Below are 20,046 nucleotides of genomic sequence, written 5' to 3'. Positions count from 1 at the left end.
TAGCTTTGTGGAAAAAACAATCATTTTACCCAAACTGTTGCCTCTGTGTTTGTTAAGAATTTCTTTAATTTTCTCTTTCTCACTCTTTTCCTTTGTCTCTAGTGAATGAAGAGGCATTGAGGAAGAAGATCACTGATGAGCTGTTTAAAGACTTGGCGCAAAAGAGGGCCAAAGCAGAGCAAGACATGCAAGAATGGTTAGATTCCTGCACACTTACACACAAGCTTTTCTTTCAAATAAGAGATGGTTTTTTAATTTCTAGATGTAATTTTTGTTTTTTAAATTGAAAGCCTCGTTTTCTCATATGACAGGAAATTATAAGATTTGTGTTTGACTAGTCTGTTATTTTATTGTAGGATAACTATCCGGTATTATTATTAGTGGAACTAAATTGCAAGGCATGCGTCTAACCACTCAACTATTTGGTCATTTTCTTCTGTTTTCATGCCAGTCCTTTGCTTCAGAATCAAGAAATGTTTTCTTCCTTTTAAACCTTGACCATTTTCCAGTTTCATTAATATTCCAAAAGGTCAGCACCAGACTTTCCGATCCCCACTGTTTCCAATTTACGTCTCTTCCGAAGTACATCAGCACTTTTCCCTCCTACCCTATCTTCTGTTCTTCTTTACTCTTGTTCCTTTGCAATCAATTAATCATGTCTTAGTAAGGGGAGCACAATGCTGAGATAATTTCCTGGGTGTAGAGGGGGTGATCCATTAGCACAGCCTGATAAAGAAACCTCTTCATGTCCATTCTTTTCTTTCTGTCTTCAGTGAATAATCCTCTGCCTTTTGCTTATATGTTTATAACTCTTGGCCTGTGCATATTATCATATCACTGTATTGCTCTGTCTCTTTTAATATGTCTTTATGATAAACAGGGATGCAAAATAGTAAAACAACTACTGAAGTTGGGGAGAAGGGTATTATAATTTTTTATGTCTTGTTTAAGATCAGAGGACTTAGTAGGTAGTTCCAAGTAATTTTTTTTGTGTGTATATATATATATATATATATATATATATATATATATATATATATATATATATATATATATATATATATACTGTATATATGTTTGTTTGTTTTGCTACTTTTTGTATTCCTGCTGCAACTAGTGTCATTCACAGACATGAGTGTATATTTTTCTTACAGTTTACCAAAATCAGCTTCAGCCAGTTCTTTATGCAAATCTATATTACAATACAAAATAGAAAGCAACATGGAGATATAGTGGGTAGATGCAATTTATCCATCCATCCGTCCATCTGTCCATCCGACCAATCGACCGACCTGTCCTTGCATCTACTTGTTTATCTATTGTATTTCTTTGCACATTTTCCCTTACAAATCTGTAGAATGTTCCATGTAGTCTGTTGTAATTTGGACATATTTTGTGGGCTTTGAACTGCACTATATGTCACAACCATGTCACCATTTCTGCATTTGGAGGAATATTTCTTTTGTTTTGATCTTTCTGGGCACTAGAGAGAGACATCTACTCCAGGAAATTTTCCTTTAATTCATGACTACACTGAATATGTAGAATTTGTCCTTAATGTCCTAAGACAGGACCATTAGAGATAATGGTAGGATGTACCAGGAAGACAATCGAGTTTCCTCTTTCAGTGATGATACAGGTCTATTTCTCAAAACTAAATAAATTGCTGTTTTATTTTCAGTAGTTACTTAACTTTATCCTTGGAGATTATATGTTTTTTTTTTTGTACAAACGGAGGTAAAAAAAACAACTTTTTTTTTCCTCATTGGTGCCCTGAGCCTATAATTTAGCTGCAGTATAATGGTCCCTGTAGAGATAGCAGAGAAGACGCTGAGATGAGATATTTTTTCAACTAGATTGGAGTAAGGGGTAAAACGCTTTCCTTCTGTGAGTTATAGTGTAATACAGCTCATTTAACAGAACCACTAGGTGCCAGAGCAGTGAAACTGAGACGACTGCACAGTGTAAGCACAGAAAAATGAAATATTACATGGAAACCTTAGTGAATATAAGGTGCCTTGGAAATTCTTCGTACCACACGAAAAAGTTTCCAATTAGGCTTCTAAAGCACCCAGAGTCTTCAGTATTTCATATTAATATTTTATGTAGTAAAATATAGGATAAACAAAAAATAGCTTAAAATGATGGAGTAGAAGGACAGGTGTACATGCTTTACCAAATTCTTTACAAGAAATACAATGTGCATTTGCCATCTCTTAGTTTTCACTGCAAAGTTAGTACCAAATCTTTTGAGATATACTTCTTCTACAAGTTTAAAACATTTTTTAATTTTGGAATTATCTCGCCTTTTTCATGTCACAATTATGTGCTACTTTTTTTATCGTAATGTGGCAGTTTTGAATTCCTTCACTCAGTCTTCCGCAGTAGTGCAGTGTCAAAAAAAAAGTTCTTGCGAATTTGAGGATTTGTAGTGTTTAGATTAGGCACCATTCCATCTGTTTGGCTGTAAGACCATAAATGAACTCCAGAGATCTGGCTTTGCATATTTTGCTCTGGTAGAGAGGAAGTAGGAACTCTGAGCTCCGGGTTTATTTAGGTGCAGCCTAAACTAATTTGTAGAAAGGAGCGGGTGCAGAGAGCAGATTTGCTTCTGCCGCTTCTCTGTGAGGCATCCGAGCAGAACGCCACAGAAAAGGATGATAGGGAAGGTGGGATGAGAGTAAAAAAACTCTCATACTCAACCGTTTCTTCTTCCTCAACCCAGTGCATCCTTTATCACTGTTTGTACTGTTTGATTTTCGACCTCTTAGCTCTTGCCTCTTCCTTCTCTTCCTCCATTTTTTGCTGTTATTCAGTGTTACTCCATTTCTCTAATGTCCTTCATGTTGGAAATATTCCAACCTTTTATTAAACTCCCTCCCTCTGTGAATATGGGTTGAGTTTGATTGTCCACCTCAAACACTAAAAGGTTAGTTGTATTTGTCCAAATTACAACTAATTCAAGCAGCTTGTGTGATATAATTGCATTCCTGATTTAAGAGTAAGAACACTGACCTTCTCTGAGAGTTTTTGACTCATTTCACATTTAACCAGCCACAATATTAAATTCTTAGTTCTAGACTAGCCTGAGAAAGCTTCGACTTCAAATTTCTTCTTTTTGTGTCTAAAATCAGTTCACCATGCTCCTACTCAGAAATCCCCCACTAAGTTATGAAGAAGCAAAGTTGCTTAATCTGATTGGTTATTACCCTGTCAGGAAATCTCTCTACATCAGTAACGCTGCACCAGTTGAATGTATTACTTAGTCTTTAGCACTTTAAACTACCATTAAGCTATCTTGGACATATTCTCAAGCACAATGTTTTGGGAATTGTGCTGCAAGACTGGTGATTTAAAGGACTGATTGGCAGCGTATTTTGTTTAGTGTTAAAGCATATTTCACCCCTATACAAGATTCTCTTACTGTTTGGGGACTAGGGTCTGTGGCTTTGACTTGAGTTGGACTTTGTTTTCTTGAGTTATTCAGTGTAGCTGTATGTTCTGAACCTTATTTAATTTTACTTCCTCATTCTATGCAAGACTGCCTCAACCATCTTAGATGCATCTAGATCCAGAATGTTCACATGTTTTGATGTTTCTGCCATTTTTCTTAAATCAACAAGTTAATATTAAATGTAACTTCTGTTGTTTTGTTTTGTTTTTTCTGGATTTTTAATTTTTAGGTTTTCATACATTTTGCATTTTAGACCTCCTTCACTTTATTTCAACCAGAGGATGTTGCCTTGTTTTAATTGAAGAAATAATAAGTGCAGTGTACATTAAAAACTTGGTGGCAAAACAATGAGATGTATTGTTCAGTGGAAAGCAGTTGACTTGGGTTGTTCCCATTCTATCATCCAGAATATAACTTTATTGCACTGTTGTATAATCAGATGCAGTGCATGCATGTGTTCATGTGTGTGTCAGGGAGAATGGATGAGTCATTAAATATTCATAGACAGCATTCTACGACATTATTCGTAACATCAATATTGCAGTGGGTGCTTAAATGCTTTGTTTCCAGGGACCTGGGTTGAGCCTGGACTGGTATGCTGGTCTGGCTGAATGCACTGTGCATTACTTTTCAGTAAAAGGTGGCGAAAAGCAAGGAGAAACGGGAGAAGGTAAAAACTGATTGATCCTCTGATTAGAGGGAGTTGGTCACAGCTGAAGATTTCTGTTTTCGAATTTTTGTAAAGGTATTAAGCTTTAAGGTTGTGGCACTTCATATTCTAATATTTGACCTTATCTACATGTACTAGTATCCGACTATTTAGTAAGCTGGACTTTATATGCAGGCGTTTAATCTAAAATAATACAGATGTTAATTTCTTTCTGTCATATATGTTGTGACTTATTAACTCAGATGTTCAGTAATGTTGTACTCAAATATTTTTTTTCGAGGAAGCTTTTCTTTTTCGATCAGGTGTCAAAGTTCATGGATTTTCATTTCAGACACCTCCAGAAAGTAGCATCCAGCTACTCTGTTATATCAGACACAGTTCACCCCAATTTTCTCTTCTTCAAATTAATGAAATCTCACTGTTTTCCATCTGGCTGTTTGATGACTATGTCCAGTTAACAATCAAAACAACAGTTAATTAGCCAAGATTATCCACTAAGTCTTCTCAGTGCCAGGCTAAAACAGAAAAAAAATCATCCACTTAACCTCTAAAGATATGATACTTTTTCATTCTGCCTCTTAGCTACAGTGTTTGCTCTCTCCGTCTGACTCAACCATTGTCTACGTCAACGCCCCCCTTTCTCTCCCAGTGCCAATCTTCTGCAGTCAGATGAAAAATGTGCCCAATATCCCAGAGACAGGGCAATAATGACTGGAAAGCAATAGAGGTGAAGCAGACAGATAGCATCTCGCTAGTGATAGCAGTCTTTGCTTGGGTTAGCACTTGTGAGGCAGTCAATAGACTCTCTTTCCACCCACACTTTCCTTTTCTCTTGGAAATCTTCTCTTTTCAGATCAGATTATAGTTTTGGGTCACATGTGACTTTTTGGTTGGTCTATTGGGCCTCAAATAAACAAAAAAGTAAATACAGTTTGTCAACTTGATGTTAATTTTGTTTCTCTTTGGGCCTTGCAGATAAATTAATTTCAACAAATTGCGTGGGGAATTGAAAAAAAAATCACAGACATGAAAATATGGAATCCTTAATGTTTCTTAGTCATACTGCACCTTTTGGTAATAAGTTACTTCTTTGGTTGTTAATATTCTGCGGGACTAAACAAAACGCATAAAAGAATAAATTTAGTTGATTTTTAATTTTTTTTACTTATTTTTTTGCAAGTGCAGACTTTTGTATGTACAGTTAAAATTATTCAAACATCTAGCAGACTTAGGTTTACATTCATCTTTTAATTTGACTAGCATGTTTCCTCTGAATATTAAACAGTTTAATGTTGTTCCTCTTCTGAAATACAAAACATGAACACAATCAAATCCAGTTTTGTAGAAACAAAAATATATTTTCGTGCTTTCCTGTTGTGAATTTAATGCAGTTAAAGCAATAATTAATAGAACCACATTGCAGATTAGCGCTGTGTTACAGTGTGGTCTCTTCTTAATAAATGCTTTCTTCAAACACTTGCACATCAAGCGATTTAAACATTTATTTTAGCTGCAGCGCATCCAGTACATTATGGAAACTCAATTGTGATGAAACAGTTTTTATCTGATGTACTTTCTTCCTATATGTTCAGCTAAAAGCATTTTGGTTAAAAAAGGCATGTCAAAAGGTTGAGTTGGCTACATTTGCTGGCCCACACAAGTACCATCAAAAATACTTTTCCAAGAAAAATCTTGTTTACTGTTCTCTTTCAGCCCTAGTTGTAGCAGCAGTCAAAGCGTCTTGAGTAGAGGTAGCTTAGATGCATTAGCGGCACACAGGCCGGGAGGCGTGGATTGTGGGGGAAATGGTGAATGTAAAAGGCCATTAGGAGGCTCCCCATGTGTCTGTGTGTGCGTGAGTCAGAGCCTGATGATGGATGGAGTGTGCTGACGTGTGCAGCCCAGTGGACTGTGAGACTGGACATGGCTGGTCTCTCTCTGTCTCCCTCCTTCTCTCCCCCTCACGCCCACTCTGTCTCCCTCCTCCGTTGCTTAACTTCCTCAGGGCCAAACATGTCATGTTGCCACTGCTCACACTTTTTCTTTACTTTCACCCGTTTTCTTTCTGTCCCCCCGCCCCCTCTTAAATCCTCCGTCATTTAGTTGCAATGCAGGGCCGTTTTAAGACTTCAGGCATACGCGAATTACTCCTACCTGTCATCTTTTCAAAGCTACAGGTATGTAGGTGATCTGCTTTTAGCAGTCTGTCCATCACCATTCATCACTGTCTGCATGTTGTCTACATTCACACCTGACTGAGGAAGTAAATGAAATTTTCTCTAATAAAAGATGAAAACCTATCACTTTGAGAGATTAGTATGTGCTTGTAATGGGAAAAATAGCAAAGCTAAGAGGTAGAAAACCTGTATAACATTCGTGCCTGGAACCAAACATTAGCGGATGTGTAAATTCCCATAATGAGGAGTCTAAAAACCTGAGAAAGCTCTAAATGAATTATAACTTATGTGTTTAAATCCCTTTGGGGGTTTAAAAGGATAACTATTTTAAATGTAGCGTCATTGTTTTACAATTCCCCCATCTTTTCTAGTGGAAATTAGTTTTTAATTGGGTCCCTGTTTTGGAACTATGCCATACAGTCAATATTTTCAGCTGCTCTCTGGAGTGGTCATCAGATGTATCCGTCGTGCATCTTTCTGCTTCCTTCTTAGGCTGATGTTTATGAAGATCTCGTTCGCCGTCATTGAATTTGCCATAATTCACTCCACTGCTCGCTCCGTCAGTTCTGTGTTTATTCTACCTCGGCTTGACTGTTTGATATCAGACACAAGATCACTTTTAGGGGTTTCAGGGATGTTCTTCCTTATTCAATCAAGCACACTGTCACCCAGTTGGAACTGTGTTGCTAGGCAACTAAGACAACTCAGTGACTGGGTTCAAATACTGGTCCTGCGTCTGCAGAGATTTTGCAATGTCTGTTGAGAACACAGCTTCTCAGAATTGAGTACTGCCATCGATAATCAAATAGATCTTCTTTGTAATCACTTAAGTTTGTTATATACCCTCTCACAGAGTTTACCTGATTCTCCCGATTTTAGGTTTGCCTTTTGAACTTCTTCAGTGTTCATCTGTTCATCAGTGCTGTCCTTCATTGCAGCATTTTTAAAATTGCAAGGACATGTCAAGAAAAGCGAAATGCAGGCGGCTCCAATCACCTGCATGGTGACAGATTGACTGCTTGGGATGCAGACTGCTTTTACAAAAATTTGCTGACAAATGGGTCAGTCTTCGGAGATCAGTGAACTTCAGGTCACCGTCATGATGGAGCCCCTGCTGTGCTGCATATCACGCCACAGCGGAACTCTAAAACAATGCAGATGCGTTGCCTGGAGTGATCAACTCTGTGTAGTTGATCTTAGTATTGTGTTTGACATCAATGCCAAGATTTGCAGCAGTCCATTTTGGGAAATTTTGTCTTATTTGGACTGTTGCCACCATGTTGTTCTAATGTGATGGGAGGAAGAAGTGATCACCCCGTTCACTAATGCTCTGGAGTCAGTTGGTGCTTTCTTTAAGCATCTCTGTCTCTTTAAAAAAAACTCGTTATTTTCAAAAATAGCCAATAGCACATGTTAAGAGCATAAATTCTTGGTACTAAACTATCACCATCCTTGGTTATTCTGTGCACTAAATCCTCTTCCTGCATTATTTACAGCTAGATCAGAAAATGTTGGGGAATGCACAGGCATCATATAAATGCCTCTTTTTAACATTACCATTCTATCCAAGTTATATTCTAACAATATTTACATTCTTTTTATTGATCCTACCCAGGTACGATGCAGAGAAGGCCCGGGCATCAGCTCAGGCTCAAGCTGATGTTCAGTCCAAAGTCCAGGAAGAAATATCCAGGATCCTGTCTGTGGAGCGACCCCTCACCCAAGACAGCCTCCAGCAAGCGATCATTAGGGAGAGGATCAGCAGTGAAGATGAGAAGCTTCGTGCTCAGCTACTCGTAAGTGTTCTTTCTAATATATTGCACAGCAGCTAAAGTGAACATCACTTTTAAGATGCTGCATTGTTTTGTTTTTTTTGTTTTGTTTTTTACCTACTTAAGTGTATAGATTGTTTTTGAGTAATAAAGATTGTCTCTTTGATGTAAGTGAGTTTGCACAATTTCGATTTCCGTTCCCTACATATGCTTTGTGAAGAGATTTTTATAGACATTATTTCTGCCACATTTTACTTTATAAGTGTATTCTTATTTTGGTTAAGAGGAATGATTATAAAGAGGATGTCATCCAAAATTGGCTTTTCTGTACTTTATGTTATAAAATGTCACTATGTACCTGGAAAATACGTAGTACACCCCCTTAAAAATGGCTTGTGATTATTGCTTCAATAATCAGGCGTTTTTCCACAAGTTTCTTATAACAGTATAGCCCATCAAGTGGTAGCATCATGCTGTGTCAGCAGCAGAAAGTGCTATGACTCAGGATAAAGGTAAAAATAATGCAACCGTGTAAATAAATGTCCTGAATGAAAACCTGCTCCAGAGCGCTCTTGACCTCAAACTGGGACCAAGGTTTATCTTTCATCAGGGCAAACCTATGCAGTGTTTTAAGCTTTGAAGTGTTTGGTGCTAGCAGCGCTGTGTCAAATCTTGAAGGAGTAATTCAATTAAATACTTAGACTGTCTCATCTCACTAGCACAAATACACATGCAGTACACAAAGCTTCTTGTGTGTACAAAAACAAAGGATCTGGACAGTTTATTGTAAACATCATACAGTAAGTGAACCTATTTGTTGTAGCTTAATATTGTCTTCGGCAAATCTTACTCTGTTCATCCCTCGATTGTTATAAAGAATGTTTTCATTTTGTGTCTTTTTTTTTCTCTGTAAATTGTCTTTGCCAACAATTTCAGATGAGCATTCTTACCACATCCAGGCAGTGTATTGTTTACTAAAGGAAACACATTTTCCCTGGAGTGTGGCCACTGTTTACAGGCCTACGCTATTGATTATATAGCTCATTTCACACGCTTATTGCAGTAATAGAAAAATGAATCATTTTGTTGTGACGGCGTAAGAGTGAAGCATGAACGTGATTCCCACCATTGGACAAGTATGTGATGAATCCCTCATATGGAACCGAACTCAAACTGAAAACAAAGGCGACAAGAGAAGAATGTTGAGGGAGGTAAAACCATGGGTTGATATTCTTTTCCTGTAAGTGTCCATGAAGAAACTTTCTTAAGAAATTTGGTTTGTGTAATTTAATTGCACCTAAGATGGAGGCCTTAAAAAGGAAGAGTAAGAAAATAATATTTACTTTCCATGTGTTAAATATAAAGGTGCAGTTAGTAAATTTACAAAGCCTTGCCTGCAGCTCTCTAGAGTTCTTAATCTCAGGAAGATTAAGAACTCTGAGAAGACTAACCTGAATCTTCACTCCAGTCTTCACCCATGCCTGATGCCTCTTTCTGGGCAACTACAAAGGAGGAGAGAGTTCAGCCCAATTGCAGGAGTTGGATTTAGAACCTAGATGTCGATTTGAAATCATAAAATGCTTAAAGCCCTCAGGATCACAGGGGTACACAAACCCTCGACCACATTAAAGTGGCAATTCAAAGGAGGGTGCCACAATTGTTTGTGTTTATCCAAGTGCAAATACATATGGGTACCCTTGTGTACACTGTGATGGTATTTGGTGTTACTCAAAGAGGCTACTTTTAGGTTATTAGCAGACTTTCAAACCACACACAGTTTTACAGAATAAACTGTGCCTTCAACCAGTTTACTTATAAAAGTCCTTAATTATTTTGTGAGTTTCTGCCAAATCCAACAGTTAATTTCTCTTCCAGTTTTTCTCTGCCTCCTCACAATAGGAATAATGTAGATGAAGAATTATTGTCATTTTTTTTTTTTTTTTTTACTACTTTAAGACGCGGCACACGCACTGTGAGTCTGTGTGATAATTTCTTCCATATGAGTGTCCTTTGGAGTGCTGAAGTTTTAATAGAATCCGACGGGTTATCAGTGGAGGTGCAGTGCGGTTTGCAGCGCTCATGTAATTGTCAAGCCAGACGCTTCCACACAGCCAATGTTCTTTTCAACTGGAAATTGACTTTTTTTGCGTTCTTTAAAGACAGCCTCTCACCCAAGACGTCTCCCTCCCTTTGTCATTTCTCTCTGTGTTCGTCAAACTCCAGGATTGCCTGCTAACCAGAGTGAACTCATTTTTGATGAAACATAAAACATGTTTGTCTTTTGTGTGTCTGTGTGTGTATGTGTGCTACATTGCATTATTCCTGCCTCTTTTGTGTTTCAGTGTGTGACTTAATTTTTCAGTTTATTCTTTTTTACTAAAAAAGAACAGCAAGACTAACTTCTACAATACTCAGCTTTAAACTTTTTTTTCAGTTTTACAAGAGTTGCTTGTAACCACACCTCTTATCAAGTACAAAACCACTTTCATACAGGTAATGCATAAAAATGAAATGCACATTATTGTGCCGCACGTAAGCATCTGTACCTGTCTTTAAATGAGAACTAATTCTACTTTACAAAGACAATGAATTAAAAATATTTAAATGTCTAAGAATGTTTATGGTTTGTTTTACTAAACACAAGATTTATTTGCTGATGGGGATGTAAAGGAAGATTTTCCATAGTTTTTTGTTTTGTTTTGTTTTGTTTTACAATGCAAACCAGCTCTAGTACCAGGTATCATCTATAAGCTTTCACTCAGTTACCCTAAAACAATTGGCATAAGAAGTTTGTTTGGAAGAGTCGAGGTGAGATGTTAAAAATACTTTAAGTTTAAAAAGCATGTATAATAGTAACTGTTATCCATGCTAGTGGCAGCAACATGCTGGAATTAATTCAATTAGTTTGAGATATAACTTATGAAGATTTTTGCTTGTAAGATCATTTTATGCCAAAAAAGTAATAATTCAAACAAATCAATAAGTAATGACATTCAGGCCAGAGAGTATATGTAAACTCCACCAGAATTGAACATTATTACTGGAAAAACAAAGCTCTGTCTTGTGTACACAGGCAGAGCTGTCTTATTGCAACGCTGTTGTGTTCCTCTTTCAGCATGTATCGATTTGTCCCGCTCATTAAGATACAGGTCACGGTGAGTGGTAGGACCCCATACGTTCCCTACTTCTTTTCTCGCAATGAGAGTGAAGCTATGAGCTGTTATGCCTCCCCATGCTCGCCTATAATGGCCTTAACCTCTGCTTGCACAGCCACACCAATTACAGTAACATCCGTCCTCGAGATTTGACTCGAGAGTTTGGCGTAGACCAAGGTTGGTTAACATTTGTTTTATTGATTGGTTCGGTTTTTTTACATTAAAATCAAAATGTTACAAATCCGGCCATCAAACTGTTGGGCTTTTTAGACGCTGAGTCAAAATAAAGTCTCTTTTGATTTAGGGGGAATTCTTGAGAGAACAAAAATAAGAAAAAAAAACCCTGTGGTTTAATTTCCTTAGAAAACTTCATTTTTAGCTTTTGGTCACAATTTACTGTCTGGATTGCAGTTGGACCATTTCACATTTTGTAATTTTCTCCAGAAATGTAATCTCTTAAAAGAATATGTTTTAGTTTAGGTTTGTGTTGTGATGAAGGTCTTGGGCATTATGGAAGGATAAATGGATAAATTCTGCACAAGTGAGTTTAGGCCTCTTGACTGTCAAACTTGCTATTTTAAGTAAATAGTATTGAGAAATGTAAAATTTATAATAAAACAACTGGGAAAAATTAGTTTTAATATAAAAAACGTTTTAGTTTCCTTCATTAATACCTCTATATTATCTTCCAGAGCCACATACATCCTGCTGGGTTTCTTCAGACTGTTGGAAATTTGTCAGTCAGTATTTCGCCATAAATTACTGTTAGACAGTTTGTCTGCATTCAGATCCAGTTTAGGTTATGAAATTGTAGTTCAACTTTTAAAGAGATTTTTAAACAATGTGGTTAAGAAAACTCATATTTGGCACCCTGGATATTTATATATTCCTTGCAAACCAAAACCTTCCATTAAAGGAGGTTAATTTTAATTTAAAAAGATTTGCAATTTGCCCATTTTTTCCATGTACTACTTTTTCTGTCAGTTGCTTGAGCTCTGCTGCAGAGTTTCCACAAGAAAAATTGATCATAATATTAGTAACACTAATTATATATAGATTGTATACATGTTTAACGATTAAGTCCCATTTGTAGTCAGGGTGCTAGATGATTTGTACCACCCCAGTAGGAATTCTTTCCACTCAGTCATTTCCTTCTTTGTCAGGTTGACTGGCAGCCACCAGCCAACAAGTCTACCGGTAATTGAAACTTCACACCATTGTAGGCAGGGCTGTTTGTTGTCGTCGTTGGTAATGTTGGGTTTCTGGGGTACTGTTGTCTGCAGGGAAAACGTTCGACATCAATGGTCACACATGTAATGCCACTCAGGGAAGGCCACAGCAAAGAAAATTGGAACAAAGGCATACAACAAACATGGGGTTTGTTAGAAGTCTACCATGTAAAAAAGAACAAAATGCATTTATAAAAAAATTTGAGGGAAAAACATGTCTGCTATAAAAATGATAGTTCTTTTTAAAATATTTTGATAAAAATGTTTATGGGTCCAGTTTTTTGTCTCCATCTATTAAAACGCAAAGTCTGAGAAATGCTGTAAACGGGAATGGAAGTGAGTGTTGTCAGGGGAGAAAAAGTGTTGTTAGTTGACAGTGGCTGTAATACGTCTAGTTTTACAAATGAATACTAAATTACAAATATTCACAACATTTCATTGCGTTGTTTTGTCTTTTGTCATTGGTTGGCATTCTAATTAGGTTGTCATCTTTCTGTATTTTTAAGAAATTACACTAGTAGAGAAAATGCCCATAACTTGTCAAGCCAGTTTTACTTTTTTGGTTGTACATGGCAGATTTAAAGTTAACTATAAAGACAACACTGATTTCCCTTGAATACAAATCAAATAACATGAATATAAACATGTCTTTCATATTAGTGATCTAGTAAATAATATGTTACCAAGAGCCATATAAGTCCCATATTCATTCTACATACTCCTGCCAGTCCACACATCTTTATTTTAATGAAATCATAGACCTCTGCCATTCTCTTTTTATTTTCAACAATTCCGCTCCCTACAGAGCCACACTGGTCCATTGTTTAATCAATCACTGGTCATAGCATCTCACCCAGAAACAGGGCTCTAACCCTCAGGCGGACTTTTCAATCAAACCCAAAGTCATCAATCTTTCCTCAGTCCAAACATTGGTTTGGGTGGAGTAAGGTGATTTTGTGTACTACCGGTAACTGGTTCCAAACAGTTCAATTGTACATTTACTTTGTCCTATTTCTTTTTGGCACCTAATGCCATGATTATTGTGTAACAAAGCTCCAGTACGTTTTAGGGTGCAGGTTTACTCCTATGGCCCTGGTGGCAAATTGTTTCGGAATTAATATAAATTTAGCATAACTCAATTAACATCCAATTTGTGCAAAAAACTGCATAAAAGGCTTTTTAGCCATTTAGCTATTTATGTGTCAACTTCTGTTTCAGTGGGATTCTCTACAGATATTCAACTTCCATGTATTTTTTTTTTTAAATAAACTAAGAAAAACTTTGACTACAGAAAAACTATAAGTTGCATCTGACTACTGGGTAGCTGAACTAAATATAAAAAAGTGCGACTTATATTCCACAAATTACGTTAAGTACAGAAAAAGGTTATTTTGCAAAAGTAAATTTGCACTATATTAGTTTCTTCTGGATAATGTTTGGTAAGGAGCTATCACTTGCCTTACTTTGTGTGTAAAGTTTCATCTTTTTCATTGCTTTGTCTTGAAGGGTGTCCATTCCACAATTTTTCACACAGCCTAGGAGTCCAGCACCGATTTGCCTGGCTTGAGCTACCCAGATACCATCCCAGTATTAGGGGTAGATATGAGGTTAGGCTTTAATTGGCAGGGCCTGTTGCTGGCAATCTGCACCTGGCACTCACCCGCTCACATAATTGGCACTACAGGCTTCCAGCAGCAGGGCCAGGGTATAAATTTGCTTCGACTGATGGATGGATACTGGAGTCCGGACAGCCTATTTCTGACAAGAGAACTTGTACAGTCAATTTACTGCTCCAGCTTCACAGGGTGGTGGGTCCATTTATTATGCATATATTCATCCTCATTTGTACTAAACATTCTGGGAAGTGATGCTAAATCAAGTCATATTTGTGTGTGCAAAGAAATAATTCAATGTATACACCAAATAACAGCTGCCTTACTCAGCAACTCTTGTGTTGCAGATTTTCTATTTGTGCTGGGCAAATATAGAAAATGTTGTCAGCCAGGCCAGAAAAAAAAATGTAAAGGAAGTGTCTTAAGTCGGATTTTTGGTTATGTTTTCCAATGTTCTCTTTATATCAAAATATATGCTTCATTGTTTATATTCATATATGGTTTCAAAATGGTTATTTTTAATATAGCTTTACTTTGCTTCTGTCTCTGGGAGGTAGGTTTTCAAAAATTCAGTTACAAGTTTTGTAAAATAGCCAAGTGCATATAATGTCATTTCAACATTAATATCTAAACACATATTAATGTTTAAAATGGCTTAATAGGTAACTCAATCTTTTTACCTGGTCTTTTTCATATTAGTGGTCTTTCTGTGTTTTTCGAGAGCAGTATTAATGTGGTTTTAAGTAAGACAACAGTCAGCTTAGCTAATGGTGTTTGACGGAGAAATTGAGTCCTTTGCATTCCAGTGTTTCAATAACACTTAGAAAAATCCAAAAGGAGTCATACAAGATGAATCTACTAAAAACCAGTGAGAAAACATGTAGTGGACAAAAGAACAAATATGTAAAAAACAAATTTTACTGCTCAAATTAACTTTTCAAATAAAGTCACTTATAATGTGAAACTCCAAAACAGCATTTAAAGCAATATGCAAGTAGGAACATTTAACAAAACCCAGTAAAAATAGCATTGTATATGGTAAGATATAGTGCATATCTGCACTGCTGCTAGAGCATTTTCAAGAGTCCTACTTAGGTGTTGCAACAAGAACCCTATCTTACCGCACTTTGTCTTTTATTGAACAAACATGCCACTGTGATTTTATCCACTGCAGTTTTAAACTGTTGCCTTACTTAAAGTGATTATTTGTTGTTGTTGTTTTGTTTTTCTTTTACCAGAAAACAGGAATATGAACATACTTGTTAGAATAAAGTGTATAAAGATAAACAACAACAAAAAAAAGTAAACAGGACTTCAAATCGTAGGCAAGATATTGTATTGCAGTTTTGAAACCATCTTTGTAAAACACTTTTATGTTAATATCCGTAACTGGTTAGTCTCTGCATGCAAAGAAGATTGGCTTCCACAGTTTTGTATTATTATTTTTAATTAACCAGTGTGTAGTTGGACAAAGAGGTTGGTTGGGCAATTAAAGGGGGATGTGTTTCTGCTGACAAGGGTTGGACAGGCCACAGTTCTGACTGTGAACTCCTACTTTTTATCAGGCTTGTGAAAACCACCCACTGGGGACAATGAATATGTATTAACACCCTGTCGGCATACATAATGTAGAGTATTTCTAGTCATAATCATTCAAGCCTTCAGCTGCCCATACATACACTATCAGGATTTTATACAGGTAAAAAAAAATTCATAAGCTACAGGCACATGGAAACAGACAAACCAGCCACATGCCATTTGGGTTGTCCATGAGGTCTAGTGTCAGCAACACATCTCGAGGCTGTGTCCTTTCATACCCACGTCTTCCCTCTCACCTTTTTTTTTTTTTTTTGCCATCGGTTGTTTCTCCTCAAGCCTTTCTCTCACCAGCACTCATTCTCATTAACTTAGCACCCGAGGGACATCTGTTGTCCAAAGGTAATACGGCTCATAGCACTCGCAGGTCATTTTGTCTGTTCTCTTCTATCGGGTAAAGGAATTTTCTGCCCTCAGTTTAGGATTCTGTCCGACTAGCTCCTCATTTTGCTTCAGGTTTTCATCTGACACCTTTCTGTTTTGAGTAACATTCACCTTTCCTGCCTGGTTTAACTGAAGATGAGGTCAAAAATTTAAATGAGCAGATATTTTATATTCAAAAAAAGGGAACAATTACAGTTTTACACCATCTTAGTATTTTTTAATTTCTGTATTGGTTTTGGCTGCGGAACAAAAATAAACTATCCCAAAACTTTTCAAGAATTTGCTTGTCACTGCTGCTACATTATTTGAAACTCTAAGCCACGTTTCATAGATTTTACTAAGATCAAGTGAGTTTTCAGACTTTGTGTAATTATTGTCAGCCATTTTTACGTTGCAAAAAGCTTTAGCTCGAACGTGTATCTCCTCATTATTTTGTAACACATGACAACATTTTTGCAAAGTAAAAATACCCAGGCATATACCATTTTCCCAGATTGCTTCATTTTCATTAGTACGTACCCTCCCAGTTGCTTGGTAATGAACCTCCAGCTCCCCATCTCTTTTGTATCTCTTCTGTGTTGGATGTGACAGATGACTTAAGACCTCCAGAGGTTCACTCCCCCGAGAGGTGGGCAAAGGCAACACCCACTACAGAATGATCAATCAATCAGTTTACACCAGAGGCGCACGGATCAGCCAGTTAATCAATCTCTGAGCAAGCAGATGTTGCTGCCGTCCATCCACAGAGGATTGGTAATGTCTCCAAAACAAGCTGAGAGACTTGAAATATATTGCAGTGTAAAGAGATTTCTTACAAATGAACAAAATTTTAACTTTTGTTCATTTTCCGTTTATGTATTTTCAAAACTCTTTCATAAATGTTTTATCTATCCAATTACACTAAAGCGGTATACTTTGGAAACAGCTTCATACTTGCACCGACAGCAAATGAGATGTAAATGTTTGACTTGATTGCAACATCTGACTCAGCTCTCTTAAAGCCAGCTGAAACAAACAAGACTGTCAGTCTTCTATTGCTAACTTCCTACACGTTTGGCACTTCATCTTTATTTGCGATAAATGGTCAGCAGCTATGATACATGTGTAAAAATGAAGACGCCCACATTTACCGCCTACTTGTCATGACCTTATGTCCTGGTCCTAGGCAGGTCTGCCATTTGACCTAGAAGGTCATTGTGCCATTTTTTTTATTTTGCCTACGGAAAGAGACCAGGCTCAAAACCACATCAAGGACTATGGCTTCTGCCCATGGTGTGTATGATCTACCACCCATTGCTCCTGAATATTCTTTTATATTATGTTTTTTGTCAATAGGTTACAAACTACATTCGTTTTTTTATGTCATTTTCTTTGACTTGTAGGTTGTATCTTCCCATGGAAGAATTAAAAACAAATTATTGCTTTTCAATTTAAAAACCAAACCAAATTTCCTACTGTATGCATTATAAAAACAAACCATTTTCTGTAAAGGAGTTATGTTGCTTTTGCTGCTGTTAACAAATTTGTTTTAGCTGGACCGAAAGCAAAAATGTTTCTCAGGGTTGTAAAGGTTGCTGACCTCTGCTATAGTCTATTTGCCAGGGAAAGTGCTGTGACTGAACAAGGCTTACACTTAGGTGTGATCTTGTCAGTCGTAGAAATCATTGTGTTCAGACGCAGTTTCTACCAGTTCAGTGAACCAGTACAGAAGGGATGGGAAAAAAATTTTTATGTGTTGTAACTACATTTAATGAATCTACTAAAAGAATGTGAATTTCTTCTGTTTGGCTTGTTTGCAGTTACCATATTGGACGTATGACAGTAAAACACTATTAAAACTGACTAATTAAGCATCAGTTAAAAAATGCCTTGATGTCTGATCCTTTGCTTCTTTAAAGGGGGTAACATACCTTAAAAATGGTCTTGTAGAATTGTGAAGCAGCATTTGAACTCTGGGTGGGAGTAAGTGTGTATCCTTTGATGTCATCAGTGTTAAGCTCATTAATTGACCACACCATAACAGACATGATTTTATTGCCTATACTCCTGAAATCTCTTGTGGAGACTAATAGCTGGGCATGAACTTGAGTGTGAATGGTACTCAGTAAATTCCCACGATGCTTATTAAGCAGCAAAAGTGAATGATCTCCAATGGATTTTTATAGCCTCAGCTGCAAACTCCCATATTTTACTGGTTATGTTATAGATTAGATTATTATTGCCCAGCAAGGTCAGGTAATATTTTATGCTATCACCCAAAATTTATTTGCTGCTCATGCCTTTTAAAGATAATGTTACCACCGTTTTGTTTTTTTTTTGTTCCAAAAAGCCAAGGGTTATTATGAAGATATGCCTGAAAAGTTTGATGTGTTCTTATACCACTGAAAAGTAAAAAAAAAAAAAAAAAAAAAAACTGCCTTTCATCAAACCTCTCTTCTGATGTCTTGAAGTGTGAAATGTTCCCCAACAGCTGTCAGAAGAAACCGTCTCTTCTTCCAGCTCTGTTGTCATCTATATTCCATATTCACCCTGAATCCTCTCTCCATCCACCACACACCGTTTCATCCTGTCTACCCTGTGAACCCTCACTTTTCTCCCTCCATCCATCTCTAACCTTCCACACGCCACCTACACCTCCGCTGTGCTAATTAACACCAGAGCATGGTCGTATTGTTCTGCCCCCGTGACCTCCCTGCTGCCAGTGGGATCGTGCAGGACTTGCTGCTCACGGCTTCAGTATTAGTTTGTCATGGGCTCCTGTCGCACGTGAACGTGATAGATGGGCCCCGGTGTGCAGCTCTGACCCACCGTGCTGCATTGCGCACTCGGGTAGTGTGAGGGAGCATTGATTATGATGCTACTCGTGACAGAGGTGAATCAAGGCAGGGACGATGGTGGCAGAGGGGAGCATAAAAGAAAACAAGGTTATGGATGATGTGCAGTTTGTTAATGTGATGAGATTTGATTTGTGCGCTATTGATCACGACATCTTTCAAAATTATTTTCACCTATTATGATTTATAAGCATCTAGCAGGCACACATTGAAACCAAACTCCTTCATTTTATTACATTGGAGAATTTCTGTCATTGAACTGTGAAATGAAAAATGTAGCATGCGCAATGTTGCTTTTAGCCATTAACTTTCCCAAAGTGAAGTAGAGCAATGTGCCTTTTGTTTGTTTGAAATTCAATTTCTTGTAGATTAAAACATTAAAATAAAGATGCAACTTTAACTTTTTTATTACATTTGTGACTACAACCACAAGCTGGAAAATATTTATCTGTGATTTTGTAAAAGAGATGCAAAGAAGTATTTTCAAATGAGTTTGCAAATGAAATGCTGAAAAGTATATTAGCTTTCATCCCATTTTATTTTGATAAACTCTACCAATTTCTTTTGGAAGTTGCATATTAAGTAAATACACCAGCATAAGCAGTTTGAGCTCAGTGCAAACACAGCTGTTTGCAGAAGACTTTAGAGATTGTGGATAAACAGCATCATGGAGATCAGCAGAAAGGTCAGAGATAAGGTTTTGAAGAAGTGTAAACCAGCAGTTCCTGAGCTTTGATAAACTCATGGAGCACTCTATCACCCATCATCTGAAATTAGATTAAACCACAAACCTACTAAGACATGGTCAGTGACCTAAACTGACAGGCAGGCTGGGAACAATTTAATCATAGAACAATCCAGGAGTCCCATGTTAATGACAAAGCAGCTGCAGAGAGCTGCAGCTCAAGTGAGAGAAGTTTTTTGACAGGACATTTATTAGATGTATACTTCAGAGATGTGGCCTTCGTGGAAGAGTGGAAAGAAGAAACCCATTATTGAAAGTCAGCCTCGCAGTTTGCCACTAACTTTCAAGGTGATGGAAAACATGAAAGAAAGTGTTCAGGGAATAAGGTTTGCTCCGGTCAAATGAGACAATATACTCATTTCGCCTACATGCAAAAGACAAGTAAAACAACATTTCACCAACCATGTCATTGCTGCT

At 37.2% G+C, this 20,046-nt stretch overlaps 1 protein-coding gene across 4 annotated transcripts in view; it reads left to right on the top strand.

The window, feature by feature from the left end:
• chchd3a (coiled-coil-helix-coiled-coil-helix domain containing 3a) overlaps positions 1–20,046 on the top strand; it is a 65,669-nt gene that overhangs the window by 11,319 nt on the left and 34,304 nt on the right. For all 4 annotated transcript variants that reach the window (XM_044108142.1, XM_044108144.1, XM_044108143.1 and 1 more), the window contains 2 exons: positions 103–196; positions 7,917–8,097. In XM_044108142.1, the coding sequence (XP_043964077.1) occupies positions 103–196; positions 7,917–8,097 (275 nt within the window). The remainder of the gene's footprint in view (positions 1–102; positions 197–7,916; positions 8,098–20,046) is intronic.

This window comes from Gambusia affinis, linkage group LG23 (assembly GCF_019740435.1).
Source record: "Gambusia affinis linkage group LG23, SWU_Gaff_1.0, whole genome shotgun sequence".
NCBI classification, from domain to species: Eukaryota; Metazoa; Chordata; class Actinopteri; order Cyprinodontiformes; family Poeciliidae; genus Gambusia; species Gambusia affinis.
The sequence above is the reverse complement of the archived record's forward strand: the minus strand, read 5'-3'. Positions and strand labels throughout refer to the sequence as shown.